Source organism: Neolamprologus brichardi, chromosome 23, assembly GCF_056152115.1.
Source record: "Neolamprologus brichardi isolate AB-2024 chromosome 23, ASM5615211v1, whole genome shotgun sequence".
In the NCBI taxonomy this organism is placed as follows: Eukaryota; Metazoa; Chordata; class Actinopteri; order Cichliformes; family Cichlidae; genus Neolamprologus; species Neolamprologus brichardi.
Genome location: NC_142125.1, coordinates 32,328,996 through 32,344,970, shown reverse-complemented (window position 1 = coordinate 32,344,970; position 15,975 = coordinate 32,328,996). Strand labels below are relative to the sequence as shown.

The following is a 15,975-nucleotide window of genomic DNA, read 5'->3' as shown; positions in this document are numbered from 1 at the left end:
TTTTTTTTTTTTTTACAGTACGTACTGTATTTTCTGAAATAATGCAATAAATCTCAGTGACCCTGACGTCAAGGTCAGAGTGAAGTTTTGTGAAAATCTTGTGAATGCAATAACTTGAGAAAAAGGCAAGGCAGGATTTTGAAATTCATACCAGAGGTGCAGCTACTGGAGGCTGAGGGGTTGCACTCGCCACTGCCAGTATTTTTATTTAAGGCATTCAAGGTTCTCAGTTTGTTAGCCTTGACAAACAAACAATGCAAGGAAAAAGTGCATTTTACACAATGTTTATGTCCTAATATTATTGGGAAGAATCACTTTCTTTAAACCTTGTGAAAAAGGACATTTGCTGAGGAGATGCTCTGTAAGTACTTTTCTATAAAAAAATTTGAGCACAAGAATTCTACATTAACTGTTCTTTTTCCTTCCAGCAAATACTGAACCTTTAAAGCTTATCCTGTTTCTAAATCTGACTTTGAGGTGAAGAAATAAATATGAGTGCCTTATACAGCAGGATGGCTGAAATCAAACAGCTCTCCACCTCACATGAGGGTGGCTCCAGTGACACCCGCTGCTAACAGTATGGACCAAAGGGTCACAGCAGCGTTGGCTACAGCACCGCTAAAGGTCTTGTCGTGGGCGTAGGTGATGATGTGCAGAGCCCCGCTGTAGGCCTCCTCACAGGTAGGCTGGATCTGGTCTTCAGGAAGCTCGAAGCTGTACGTCCCGTTATCTCTGAGCTCAAAGGTGAAGGTTAAGGGGATCCCCTGCATTCGAGCCCAGTCTCTGGATGAACCAGAGTTGGCGTCTGGAGAAAGAGTTTAGCAGTTACATTTCTGAACCACCTAAAAATCCTTCAAACATTATATTTAAAGATATGGGCAGTTATTTTATTATAATTAGCAGCTGATTTGTAAACTCACATAGTACATCAGGCGAGGCTCCTACAGTGTAGTCCATCCCGTGAACCTTCCAAATTGCTTCTGCTGCACCCTTTCCGACCATCATCTGAGGAATCAGAAAGGAATTTTTGCATACAGTCACTTAAACATGAGTCCACAGAATCTGGAGTTGTATGTTTTCATTAATAAAAGTTTAGAGGAAAGATTTGAGATGCCACTAACTGTATAAGGCAATCAATACAGTTTTAAAAGTTATGGCGCTTCATGAGTATTTGTGACCTACTGTTTCCTTGTCCTATTCTATATGTTTATCCTTTGATTCTGCTGGAGTAGCTTTGCATGATTTATGGTTCATCTTAATCCTTTTTGTACAGAAGTTAATGCTGGGTTTGGAAAGTGAAGATCCCCAAGTATAGATATACTGAAAATCAGACTAGTGTGAATAAAACTTCCAAATTAATTTGTTACTCCTCTTAAGGTTTACTGTTCTTTGTGGACTTTGGGTTTTCATGGATCTATAATGGCTGCTTTCCAGCCTCTACTCAGTTAAAAGCAATTAAAAGTACTGAATCATCAACGCAAGTTAGAGAGCATTATTTTTCTTTATATTTTCTTTTGGTAACTAAGACTCAGTCGTGTAATTTTAATATCAGCTAGCTAAATAAAATCTAGCAAAGCCAGACATATAAAAATGTCTTTACATTATCTGGTATGGGATGGCTGAAATAACAAGTGTGCATGGGACATGGTGTCACATGGTTTATATTGTGATTGATTATTTTTCACCTGCAAATGTTCCACATCAAAATGGTCCTACTAGATTCATCTTAAAAGTTTAAAAATTATATGTAATCTCAGAAAATACACTCTCCAAAACCAAAGTAAGTTTTTGTACCTTTTAAGAGGTAATGCAGAATTTCACTGCTGTACTTATTTGTATTTTACAGAGATCTTTCCTAAAGCTCTGTTGGCAATTTTGTACCACAAAGTAAAGGTAAAACAATGAACTCTATCTTTTTTCTTTTTTTAAAGTAGAAAATTGGTTACATGACAATGCATTAATTTATTTTGATACAGTTAAAAAAATATATTATACATCATACTGTTGGAAACAGATTAGTGTTTATATTAGCTCTTTCACAATCTTACTGAACGCTAAAAGCTTTATCTAACCCATATCTAAAGTCAGCTTGACCTACATGTCTTTGGAGGGTGGGAGGAAGCTGGAACCAGTCACCAGGCACCGGGTTGAGTGTGACAACACTAATGTCTGCCCCACTAGGCTGCCATTATACAAGACTGATATGAAATTAAACTTGTCAGAATGCTATATATATATATCTTTTATTTAACAGCAAAAACTTAAAACCTTGTAGCTGTTCTGCGATTATCTGCGATTCACTGATGGGTGAAGTGAATAGCAGTGATTATCTCTTCATCATGGCACCTGTTCGTGGGTACAATGTATTAGGGAGCAAGTAAACAATTTTTTCTCAGAGTTGAAGTGTCAGAAGCAGAAAAGTGGGCAAGCTTAAGTGAGTAATTGAGTAACTGGCCACACAACTGGGTAATCTCAAAACTACAGCTCTTGTGAGGTGTTCCTGGTCTGCGGTGGTCAGTATCTATCATAAGTTGACCAAGAAGAAAACATTGGTGAAACAGCAACAGGGTCATCGGTGGCCAAGTCTCACTGAAGCATGTGGCTTCAGGCTGGCCTGTTTGGTCTGCTCCCACAGACAAGCTACTGTAGCTCAAATTGCTAGACAAATGTAACGCTGATTCTGATAGAAAGGTGTCAGAATAGCCGGTTCATCACAGTTTCTTTTGTATGGGGCGGCATAACTGTAGACCAGTCATGTTGCACCAGGATGCAGAGGCAGACAGAGGCAGTGTGATGCAATTTCCTGCTGGGAAACCTTGGGTCCTACCACATGGATGGAAGGACTGACAGTACTATCTGCCTATCTACCTACCTAAGCATTGTTGCAGGCCATGTACACCCTTTCATTTTATGGTTACAGTATTCCGTGGTGGCTCTGGCCTCTTTCAGGAAGAACAATGGAAAACTGGTTCAGGAATTACTTGAGGAACACAACAATGAGTTTGAGGTTTGGGCCCTGCCTCCAAATTCCCAAGATCTCAATTCAATCAAGCATCTGTGGGATGAGCTGGACAAATTCTTGTAGGCCCCACTTTGGAACTTACAGGACTTAAAAGATCTGTTGCATCTTGTTGTCAATCTGGGAAGTACTTTGGGAAAGACAAGAGTCTTTATCAGTGATTTATTTTTAGTGTTTTGGATTCCTAACAAGATTAGAAGAATTGAATCCCTAAACGACCAACCAAAGTTTGGTATTTTGGCTCCAGATTTTTGACCCAAAACCTCATCTGCACTGTTCTTTCTTGGCACATGAGCATGAATTTAATGTCCTAGTGCATTTACCCATTTCCTTACTTGATATCCTCTTTATTAATGTAAATGCACACAGCTATAACCATCGTCTGGCTATAAAGAGTGTCTCAGAAAAGTGTAAAAAAAAATGCATCACTATATTTATAAATACCAGCTCATCATAATTGGGGGCAGTGTAGTTGGGGTGTCCATAGGGAACCAGGATCAGCTGGCCGTAGGAGTGGATGGTGAGGAAACAAAGGAAGATGTCCTTTCGGCTTCCCACAAAGTCAGTTACAGCCTTGGCCTCAGGCTCAGATGCCGGTTGGGTTCCAGGGTAGGTGTTTGAGCAACAGTTAAATGATACCCCAACGGCTGTGCAGGCAAAGAAGGAGAATATGAATTGCATATAATATTAACATGATTATTTTCACATTCTATTAACACAAGTTTACCTTTTGAAGTAGTAGTAACCCCTGGACTGAAGAATTAGGATACAAATTACAGTTCCTCTTGAGGCTGCTTCCCAAAGCGAGTCAAACCTCATAGACTCCTGTTTTAATTGTTTTTTTTTATAGACAAGTAGTTAAACAGTGTCTCACCGTTGCTAATTCAAGTCACTGAACTGGATATCTCTATTGTTTTTGCTGTTTGTTGCTGTTGCGATATTTGCAATGGAATTATCTAACAGGTAATGTAGCCTGGTATGTGGATGAGCGGTGATTAAAGTTCTGGTATTTTATCAGTTTTGTTGCTTAGTAATAATTGACAGATATGTGTGTCTATACTTAATGGAGCTTGCTAACAAAGCTAATAGCTTTAGCAGATAACTTTGCGCTCTACCCTCATCTTCAAATACTTGTGACTCTAAAAAAAAACATAAAATGGAATTGACCAAATGCTGAGGCTTCAAATTGGAGTCCAAAGTCTCTAGGTGATGTCATGATATACACTTTGACCTTTGGAGCATATATCTATAACTTATAAACTTTTTTTGGCTACTTGGTTCAAACATCAAACAAAATATGAGTCTGTTAACATTGTTTCCTATTCACGGATGAGGTTTAATGGTTTTTGTACAGCGTGATAAGCTAAAGCTACATTAGCATTAGCATCTTGATTTTGGCAAATTGGAGGAAGCAAAGTTTAGTGTTTTCTTTGCTTTCATCTTTACTTTTAGCGTGTCTTTCTCCACTAAGCAACACTGAACTTCAATACTAGCATGTATGTAGATACAGTCACTGTAAAAAGGAAGTTGTCATGATCCTGGGTTTTGTACCCAGCGTTTTGTGTTTGGGACTCCGTTTTCTGTTTGATTTTTCCCATTTGACTTTGTTGTAGTGTTCAGTTCAAATATTACCTTTGGTTAGGTTTTCATTCTGATTTTGTATTGAGCCCTCCTATGTTCCCCAGGCCTAGTTTGTGTTTCTGATATGTCTGTGTTTAGTCAGTTTTGTCTTTGTGTTTACTTTGGCCTGCCAAATTCCTGTGTTTTAATCTTAGTGTTAGTTTCCTGTTTTATTTTGATAGTCTCTTGTCCTTCAGGTTTTGTGTTCCCCCTTGCTCTTTAATTGATTCTGTTCACCTGTGCCTTGTTTCCCCCAGCTTTGTCTCTTTCCCTGATAAACCTGATGTCTATTTAAGTCCTCAGTTTCCCTTTGATCTTTGCCATGTCATCATTCCTGTTGTCAGTTTAAGTCGTGTGTCTTGTTGTTTCGTATTTTGTTTGCGAGCTGCAGCATTAAAGCTGTTTGAGTTCAATTAAGCCTGTCTGCCAAGTCCTACATTTTGGGTCCTCTCGCTGCCTGTGACACACCCTCGCTTGACAGAAGTAGTCTTTTTTTAAGGTTTTCTAACTTCTGCATATCAAAGTATAATAAAATACATATAATCTGGTACTTAGCAGGTCTTCAAACTAGGTAGATACTGCCTTAGATGAACAACGATACGTGACATATTACATTGTTTCATTATTTATTTTACAAAACGTAAGCCAAAATGCAGATGCAGTGTTTGAAAAATTTAGACCACCCTGCCTGGTAACATAAGAATTAAGAGGGTAAGTAGCAGCCAGGCCCTGCTAATCAGATTCACTACATTAATTGGTCATCAGCAAGTCTGAGCCCCTCTATAAAAGTTGCCAGTTTGCTGGTTTGGAGAAGGTGTGTGTTACCACAATGCCAAGAACAAAAGACATCAGCAGTCTTCTTAGAGAAGTAATAGTTGCTGTCCATTAATTTGGAAGAGCTTATAATAGCATTTCCAGAGAGTTTGAAGCTCATCATCCACACTGAGAGGTTATTCACAAGTTAAAACATTCAAGACCGTTGCCAATCTTCCCAGGACATCCCAGCCAATTCACTACAAAATGGGAGCTGATGATTTGGGCTTCTTTGGCAGCCACAGGACCTGGGAACCTGGCAGTCACTGAGTCAGCTTTGTTCATCTGACATGTAATAACTTAGAACTGACAGAGAGTGTCCTTTTTTAAATATTTTCTTTACCATGACTTCTGTGTTGTGACAAACACACAAAATAGATGTCTGATTAATGAAATGTGTGCACTTTATTGTCATGTATATAGGGAATAAGAGTAATGCACACTTAAAGATGTGTGTTTAAGTCTGTGAAGGTTCTCAGTCATCCAGGTCATCGTAGTCTAAAGAGCTTGGAAAGAAAAGCATCTGGACTTCTTTAAGTGGAAGTTGTTGAAGACGTTTCACCTGTCATCCGAGAAGCTTCTTCAGTTCTAAGAGCAACTGGTGGAGCGTCCAAGATTTTAAGCCCTATGGGAGTGTCCCTCCAAGAGGGACATGGATCCTCTATTGATCCTCTATCTAATCACACGAGCCAAGGTGTGAAGACGGGTGTAGGTCAAAATCAGCCAAGGTTTTGGGTGGAACCGCTGTGAAACCTAGCCCCACCCTATCATAAATTCCTGAGGCCAAAAGGCCCAGGATGTGAGTGGGCATTAACATTGGCGTCCTCAAATGAGAGGCCCTTTCGAGGAAGCTGATGTTCACATTTTGGACAGAGAAGACAGACGGTTTGAAAGAGGAGTAAAAGAAGCCATTTATGTCCACTGTGAACGACCATCTTTGAACAGAGGAGGTGGTTTACGACACCAACTGTCTGCCATCTATAATCCAGTTTTGTGATCCCTTCCCAGATGGTTTAACGCCCACTCACACCCTGGGATTTTTGACCTCAGGAAATCACATGATAGGACACCTGAAACCTTGGCTGATTGTGACCTACACCTGTTTTCACACCTTCACTCATGTGATTAGGTAGAAGATCAATAAGGGGTCCATGACCCTCTTGGGGACACTCTCATAGGGCTTAAATCTGGGACTCTTCACCCACCAGTTGCTCTTAGAACTGAAGAAGCTTCTCGGATGAGAGGTGAAACGTCTTCAAGCAGCTTAAAGAAGTCCAGACGCTTTTCTTTCTAAGCTCCTTTGACTACGATGTGTATTTAAGTTATCTCAGGCAGCCTGTCTTTCAATTTTGATGTTTATGTAGTGTCCGTTTAGCTAGGAACCAGTTCTTTTGAGAAGACACTGATGAATCTTAGAATTGTACATAAAACTGTGATGCATATGGTTTAAGCACAGATTGGTGGAAAAGAGTTTCATTAATAAAAGCAGTGAGTCACAGCAGAAAAGTTGTCAAAATAATCAGTCAGAAATAAGGTAAAAGATGCCAAAAGTTCTCCAAAGACCTGAGGAGAGTTTCATGGTTGGCCATAATTTCAAAAACAGCAATAAAAAATAAATAAAAAGGAAAGACTGCAACGATCAGCTTTCACTGAAGAACAGCTACATCACTCACTTCCCCAGTTGGCATCAAAGTTGCGGTTGAGATCGGTGCCATAGCAGCTGCAGTCCTCAGGACCTGGTGACCTGTTCTTCCTCCACAGTCGAGTCTGAGTGGAGCAAAATGTTCAGTCAGTCATAAATAAAATGGCAGCGCAACATTTTTGTAGATATTAAATGCTTCCTGCAATTGATGCTATTTGTTATTGTTCCATGTGTCTTACTGTAAAACATTAAATTTTTTTGTACTTGAAGGTTTTTGAGCAATAATCATCCTATTATATCCTGTTCATCTGTGGTTTGAGATCCTGAGTGCACAACCCTAGAAATGTAATTGGATAAATATCTATCTATTTAATATTTAATTTAATATATCTATTAAATACAAGGACTGACTGTCTCATTTTCCCACGTGTAGATGTAGCCGTCTATATTGAGCACTGGAGTGACGTAGAAGTCCACGTTCTTCATCATCTCTTCCATTTTGGCATCTGTTTTGTATGTCTGCAGAATCTGTTTGGAACAGACGAACACACATCAGGGGCAGGCTGACACACTGGAGGACAGTTAGTTATTAAATTATATTCATTTTGTCAGACAGGATGTTTTCTCCTCACAACAGAAAACAATCAGGACAACAAATGAGAAGATTTGCTGTGAATCTTAATTTTATTTACATATTTATTGCCTTTTAACATCAATCACACTCAGGTCAGGTCACTAGCAATCAAACTAGGGGTAGGGTTAGGTTAATCTCCACCCTTTTTAATAGAATTTATGCATGTTCTGGAAAATTCAAGCTTAAAATAGTTAAAAAGAAATACTACAATACCAAATACGTTATTTAAAATGAAATGTTCTTGTTTCTAGAATAAATGTGGCTAACAAAATCCCCTAGCATTAACTTTACCCCTAGAAGGATCCCACGAGTCCTGGTGGAGGTATATTGACAGCAGCTCTCTTACCTCTCTAACAAAGTACTGGCAGAAGGCTGGAGCGATCCATTCTCTGGCATGTATTCCACAGTCCATCCAGATAGCTTTCTTTTCCTTTCCAGTATTCAGGCCAATCTGGAGAACAAATATCAAACATCCGTGTGCATCAGTATCCGTTTGGCATATGCCAGCTTGTGATCTGAAACTTTGTTTACCTTGAGCAAGCTAATATCCCTGCTTTCATAGGTCTTTCCATATTTCACCACGGTTACAACATCAGGGTGATCCTTTACCATCTGTTCCATCCAGCCAGTGATCTGTAAAATGGAGTACCAACATATACTGCAGTCTCACAAACTTTTGACTGGTTAGCTTTCTCTAATATCCACCCACACACAAACATGTATCAAACCCCTCATTTCTTGATAATTTGCTTCCAGACTTAGGGTCTTTAGCAATAGTTCTGCAGATTTTCTGGATATCTTTCAAAGTTTTTCTTCTGTAACTTGCTTCTTTTTCACCCATTTTCTGTCCAGTTCTTGTATCTGGCCATTTCAAGAAGAGTATTGTTTTTTGTGTGTGTGTGTGCATTAAACAACTGTTAAATCACCATGAATGTATGGAAATATGAAGTTAAAAAAGTCACATATCTAAAGGGATAAACCGGTGTTGCATCGCTATAATAGATAACTTAGCAAAGAAAGCGCCTTTGGCCAACTGTTGTGATTTGGTGCTAAAGAAATAAAACTGAATTGATCCAAATTTGAGGTTGATTTGGTTCAAATCGAGATCCATCTGTACGGAGGAGTCAGGGGTGAGGTGCAAAATTATCACATTTCCATAAATGTTGCATGTTCCAGTAAATTATTGCATCTGTTTCCTTTTTTTCTTGGAAAACATTAAGAAAATGAGGGATAGCTCAAGACTTTTGTACAGTGCTGTATAAACAGCATATTTTAGAAAATGTGTGTGTGTATGCGTGTGTGTGTGTGTGTGAGAGAGAGAGAGATGTGGCATCTGAGTTATGTGTGTCTCACCTCTGACATGGGGTGGTATTTATAGTAGTCATACTGGGCTCTGTTGCACAAAAATACATGAGAATCTTGAGAAGCAGTTGACGTTAATCATACCTCAATAATAGTTCACTCTTTTATCTGGGTTGTAGTTAATAGTTTTTAAAATTACAAGCCTGCAATAATCAATTTTTAACTGCATCAAAGGCAGTCTATCCAGCTGTTGGTCAGTACAAGCTAATAAGCCAGCATCGGTGATGGTACAAGGGTCCATTGTCAAATTTTTCACAAAACCACATTCTGCACAAATTACAGCAACATAGGTGTTTAGTAAAGGAATCTGTTCAACCATGTTTGACACATTATGAAATAAAAAATTAGAGAAAAGGCGCCATGAACTACTGAGCAGCTGAAGTGCTATAATAGGAAAATGCTTTGCTCTAGAGCCGGGGTCTCAAACTTAAATGAGCTGTGGGCCACTGCCGGCGCTGACATCTCATGTGAGGGCCACTTAAGTGTTCAAGTAGTACAAAAAAGAAAAAACTTATTTTAACATTGCACTCAATAACAAACAAATCCTCCCTAACAAAAAAAGTAACTTCAAGGGCCAAACTGAATTATATTTCTTCATGTCAATATACGGGCCGCAAGTAGGGCTGACGTGGGCTGCAAGTTGCTCCCGGGACCCCTGCTCTAGAGACTACAGCAGCTAGCCTCCTTCATATTATTACAGAGAAGAAGGATGAAGATGAGCATGTTTAAACTTAAAAAAAATCTTGCTGCCACCAAATGAAAAATTATTATATATTTAAAAGCACAATAAAGTTTCTTTCACCAGGCCGTTGGATACTCCACGCCCTGCTCTCTGCTCAACTGTCTTACAATAGCCCATATTCAGCCCATAGCCCATATTGACCCCTGTCCCCAATTCAAAACCCTTTTGTATATAGTTAGAATATATGTGTATTTATAATAATAAAAATTTTACATCAAGACAACTTCCTTGTTTGTGTACACATAAATATACAAAATTATCTCAGTTTTAATATTTATTTGTTGTCTTTAAGCTATTTTTAGTTAAACAGGTTGTAGCTGATGATGTGCAGATGTGTCGATGTGTAGATCATTTTTACTCTTTAAAAATACTTTAAAATTCTCAACACCATCTTAACGTCTTGAACGCTTCCCAGCCGTTAATCTTCAGTGTACCAGTTTAAACAATGAAAGTCAGCAAATAGTGAAGAGTAGCAGAAATGAAGGAAGTAACAAAAGTGAAAGCTTTGTCCAACTTATACCAACATCACAAGGATTTGTATAAGAATATTTGCTAAGAATATTTTGAAGGTAATTATATATTTAAAAAACAACAACAACAACAACCCCTGATCAGATCTATTTAATGAAGAAAACTCACCTCTCCACTGTTGCTGCTCCCACTGCTGAGAGCAGCAACACAAAACTCATTCCCACACAGTCAAGCATTGTCTCTTTGTGAAAGTAAAGTCCTTGTCTGTACTGGTCTGCTTTACTGATCCCAGGGAAGCCCAGTAAAGAGATACACGTGTTGCATGCTACCACTTGTTAATATTTGATCTGAAATGACTAAGTGAATTACTTTACAATGGAAAGTAATGTATCCGTCATCTATTTATATCATTAACTGCCCATGATCATGGCCAAAAAATTCGGTGATTGTGCTGAAGTGTAAAGTCGCTCTGTTTTCTAAATGCAAACTTCTTACTCTTCATTCTTGACTGCTGCTATCAGCTTATTATCTTGGCCACTGTCATGTTTTGTCTGCATATTTTCTGCAAGAACTGACACATTTGTGGAAGTTATGTGGAAAAAATATAACACGATGGAACTGAATGAAATTCACCCCCTGCAGAAGTAATAATGAGATGTAGAGAGAAATATCTAGGACATATAGATGTATATAACTAGATGTCAACTGTCTGTCTTCCAAAGTTTATCTTCCTGCAGAGTCTTTTTAATCCTACAGAAAAAGAAACAGAGTGAGTTATCAGCTAGATTGCCCTCGAGTCCCTTTGTAGAGGCCGAATGAAGAATCAGGTCAGCATTCTTTCAGGTATAAAGTGGGATCACAGTGTAACACACACCTGGCAGGTGTCTCGTCTGTTATAATTCAGAAAACAAGTAAAAGTAGTATCTGGTGTTTTATATATTTACCTTGAGTCTGTCTCTTTAAGAACAGGTTATAATGTGTCAGTCTGGCAGAGAGCTGCTTGAATGTCATTGTGTAATCAAGAAGTTTGAGAGTTAAGTTTTACTATCCTGATGATAACAATCTGGAAACTGTAATGGCTCTACAAACTGATAAAAAAAGAGCAAAGGTCTTCAGAAATTTCACAATAAACCTTCAGAAAACACAACAGTACATCAACAAGAAATTACAATGTTACCAGGGACTTCCTTCCAATCCCAAACAGCACTGGACAGAAGAACATGCCTGTTCATGTCTGGAAAAGTCCTGTCACACACTTTCAGTATCAGCTGATGCATCAACAGCTCCAGAGTCAGAGCTGGCTGATGTTTCACAGCTTTCTGATGATGCTACAGTTTTTATGTTTGATGTTTTATAGGTATTCAGTTATCTGCCTTGTTCACAAACATTAGGCAGCTTGTGTCTTCTAGCGATGTGTCGGTCGAACGAAATGGCTCTTAGAGCCGGGTCTTTGACGTGAACGATGCGAGCCGGCTCCTTATCGCAAGCCGTGGGTTATTTTTTGGTTTTTTTTCTTCTTTCTCTCAGCCTCTCTCTCGCACTTTTTTTCCGCTTCACTCCGCACGTGACCCTTGTGCTTTGCGCTGGGCAGAGGGGGGAGGCAGTGGTGTGTCTAGAAAATTTTTGTTGGGGGGGCCAGGTAGGGGCACAGATTTGGAGAAGGGTAGCAGATGTAATTGGCAGATAATGTTAAAAACAATTCTACCAACCGTTAACCATAATTCAATAACCCTATAAACCTAATAACTGAATGCGCTTTTAACTCTTATTAGAATGAGATTTTAACCACTACGGTGCAACATTTTTAGATACTGCGTTGATAAAGTACAAGAGATACAATCAGTCAGTGTTTATTCAGCAGTCAAGGAGAGCAATATTTGCATAGTATTTTTACTGACATATAGTGCACATATGTTTTGGGCAAAAACATTTTTGAATATTAAAATACGAACATTTTTAACATACAATTGGCAAATTAGCCAATGCCAATGTAAAACTTTATCTGCCTATTAAAAGAAAAGAAGATAATCTTCCACAAACTGATGTTTGATTTTGAAACAGGAAAAAAGTGGGGAAACAACTGAAAAGACTAACATTTGAATAAAACCTGAAAGCAAGTAAATACTTTATATGCTACCTTATGGTAAACTTTGGTAATATTGATGTATAAAGAACAACACTGGCTGATGATGAAATACAGTCAGCTGGCATGGTGACACTGCCACACTGTTCCAAAAAATAGTAATGTCAAAGTATCTTACTGTATATTTTACAGTTTTGTACTGTCTTTCTAGGATATCATTAAATTTACATAAGTAGACTGTGATCTTACATGTCAAAGGTAAAATAACGTAACAGCTCTGTAAATATAGTAAAACACAATTTACTTGTTTTTTAAATATATTTTTTTGTACATATGCATATTTAGATTGTAAAAATACATCCAGAAATGTATCATAATTTCACAAATATTTGTCTGTTATGTGAGAGAATGATCTGTTAAATTCAAATGTAATACTATGGAAAAATATATAAAATGATCGGAAATTAATGAGAATAATCAATAATTAAAGGAGTATTTGAATTATAATTTTGCTGAAAATTTCATGTCACCTAGGTCTGATTCAATAATTAAGAGGTAACAAGTGAAAATATAATTAATAGGAATAAAATAGGAGAAAATATATAGGAATATGAATAAAAACTAAAAAAAACATATTGTGGTGTGTTGGGGGAACAGCTAGTTCTCTCCCATCATGCGTTGGGACATGTGCTGCTTAGATGTTCTTGTTTTATTGTTTATGGTTACGTTACTTTTAACTGTTATCTTGAATGTTGTGTTTATGCTGTGGTGCAGAGTCACTGACAGTTGTTGTTTTGTAGAGGGAGTGCTGTACCATGAGTGACTTCTGTTGTGCTGTTGTTGAAGCTTGAGGCACATCGTAGCACCAGCAAGTGTTTTAATAAAGAGCTCCCCCCTGCCAGCTTGGGGTTGGATGACAAGCTCAATCTCTCTCTGTGAGCTTTTTTTGTTAAGATTCCTTTGCATGCCACAATGTAAAACATTGCATGGCCACGCTGTGCTAATTATAAATTTTGAACAAGAAATGTAGAGTTAGGAATTGCAATTAATATTAAATCTCAGAACAGAAATAGGCCTCTGCACCTGGGGTGAGGGTGTGGCCATGAAAACAATGTGACATGCCATTGGATGTTGGGACACATAATAAAATGACGCTAAGCATCGGCCAATGAATGTGAACTAACAACAACCAGGAAAAAATCGTAATATGAAGGTATTTTACTGCATTTTACAGTAATGTTCTGTTTTTCTAGAATATCATTAAAGTTACGTAAATAGACTTTGACTTCACATTTCAAATGTAAATTAACGTTAAATCACTGTAATGTAATGAAACATAATTTTCATGATTATTAAATGTATCTGTCTGTACATATGCATATTTAGATTGTTAAAATACATTCACAAATGTATCATAATTTCACAAATATCTGTCCGTTATTTGAAAGATCGAACTGTTGAATTCAAATGTAATGCTATGGAAAAGCATATAACATGATTCCTATAAGCTTGTGTTACATCACATAAGTATTATTATCATTGCTATTTAGGGCGATCGTGGCTCAAGACTTGGCAGTTCACCTTGTGATCAGAAGGTTGCCGGTTCGAGCCCCAGTTCGGACACTCTCGGTCGTTGTGTCCGTGGTCAAGACACTTCACCTACCGCCTACTGGTGATGGCCAGAGGGGCCGATGGTGCGATATGGCAGCCTCGCCTCTGTCCCAGGGTATGCAATCCATTATTATTTAAACCAACTGTTAACTGTATATTTCTGTACATTTACGTATTATGATTCATATTGCCACATTCATTGACCTTGTTTATAGGTAATTTCATTGTTTGATCACGTTAAAATGTCCCTAATTTAATGTCTAAAAGCACTTGGAAAAGGCAGAATCCCATGTAAAATTAGCACAACAAACTCTATTTTCATTACTGAAAATGACCGTATTTTTATGGGACAGTTATTTTCTGTTATTTTACGGTCGTATTTTGGCGCCCCAGCTGCAGGAATATTACTGTTTTTTTAAGATGTTTTTTTTTTCCTATTTATAGATGATTTCATTGTTTAATCACATTAACATGTTCCTAATTTAATGTTTAGTGGCACTTGAAAAAGGCGAGATCCCATGTCAAATTAGCGCAACTAATTGTATTTTCATTACTGGAAAAAAACGTATTTTTATGAGGAATTATTTTCTGTTATTTCACGGTCGTATTTTGGTGCCCCAGCTGCCGGAATATTACCGTTGTTTTAGGGTGTTTTTTTTAACAGTGCAGTATTAACCTGCAGGGCTGGACTGGGACAAAAAATTGGGCATTTTCACTACAGACCGGCCCACCAGGTATTAAAGCCATAAACCCTTTGAATGAAAACAAACGCTGTTGTGACAGTGATGTACACTGTCTTTTTGGTATATGTATGATTTCTATACATTTTACATCAGATAAAAACTTTGTTCACAAGATAATTATTTAATAAAAGCTAGATATTTTAAATGAGAATAAGAAAGAAAAGTATTTCTTTGTGCCCCCCTCTCCCTGTTAATGCCCTACCTGGCCCCCTGGCAACAGTTTGCTAGATCCGCCCCTGCACAGCTATCAGCTGTCAGTTACATAGAAAAAGGATCCTGGTGTTATTTGTCTTTCAGAAACAGTTCATAACTTCCCTTCAACTCATTCATGTCACCTAAAAGGTAAACCTGTTTCTCCATCACCTGTTCAGCTCTGATGATTCAGTAAGGACATCTCCTGGTTTTATCTTCATGTTTCCCTCTCACGACATATCCAAACCGACATCATGACCATCAGCTTTACAGCTGTGGCTCCAGCAAACATCAGCTGATACTAGAAATTAATATTAAATAAATTCTAACAACAGCTGATCAAGCTTAAACGTGCTGCTGTTGTTTAACGCGACATCCGCTGGTTTCCTGTTTCGTGCGCAAAGTAGATGATAAATAAACAAGAGAGAAAAGCCGATCAGCTGATCATTGATCAGTTTCATGATTAAAGTAGGAACAGGGGGGGCGGGGGGGGGGGGGGGGGTGAGAGAAGAGGCAGCTGTGCAGCAAAGACAGAATAACTCCAGCTTTGTGTCTTTTTCCATTCTAGCTAAACTCCGGGCCCACCTGCGTCTCTTCTCAGCTCAATACAAACGCATAAAATTTTCTCTGAATGAGGGACCATTCCATTTTTAAGGAGCCGTTTGCAACTCTACTAACTAACCTTATGAATAAAATAAAGTTCAGGAACAGCTGTATAGAAATGTTATGCTAGCTCACGCAGTACGAGTTATTGTAACTGACTGTAAAAAGTCAGCACAACGAAAATACCCTCGACCTAAACTTGGTTTATATCTGACCCAGATAGACCGCAGGTCATAACTTCTTACCTGAAGTTCAGTTCACCTGATCCTTGGTCCGGCGGTTGCCTCGGGTCTCTGCTCCTCCTGCCTCCCCTTCCGTCATCCACCTGTTGCCTCTGTGGAAGCTCCGCCATAGCCACCACCAAAGACCTGAGTTATTTTTACAAATCGGCCAGCATCTGGCTAATCCACCACCTCTCATTGTTCATGCCGTTACAAAAA

General features: G+C 38.4%; 1 protein-coding gene across 1 annotated transcript; it reads right to left on the bottom strand.

The window, feature by feature from the left end:
• Window positions 1-161: 161 nt before the first annotated feature.
• On the bottom strand, window positions 162-9,967 carry cpo (carboxypeptidase O). Its single transcript, XM_087836385.1, has 9 exons — window positions 9,940-9,967; window positions 9,082-9,146; window positions 8,260-8,361; window positions 8,075-8,179; window positions 7,506-7,622; window positions 7,126-7,219; window positions 3,464-3,666; window positions 921-1,005; window positions 162-805 (listed from the first exon to the last, which is right to left on the bottom strand). Exons 1-9 carry the CDS (start codon window positions 9,965-9,967, stop codon window positions 540-542), a joined length of 1,065 nt encoding a protein of 354 aa, XP_087692511.1. The 3' UTR covers window positions 162-539.
• Between the last annotated feature and the right edge of the window lie 6,008 nt (window positions 9,968-15,975).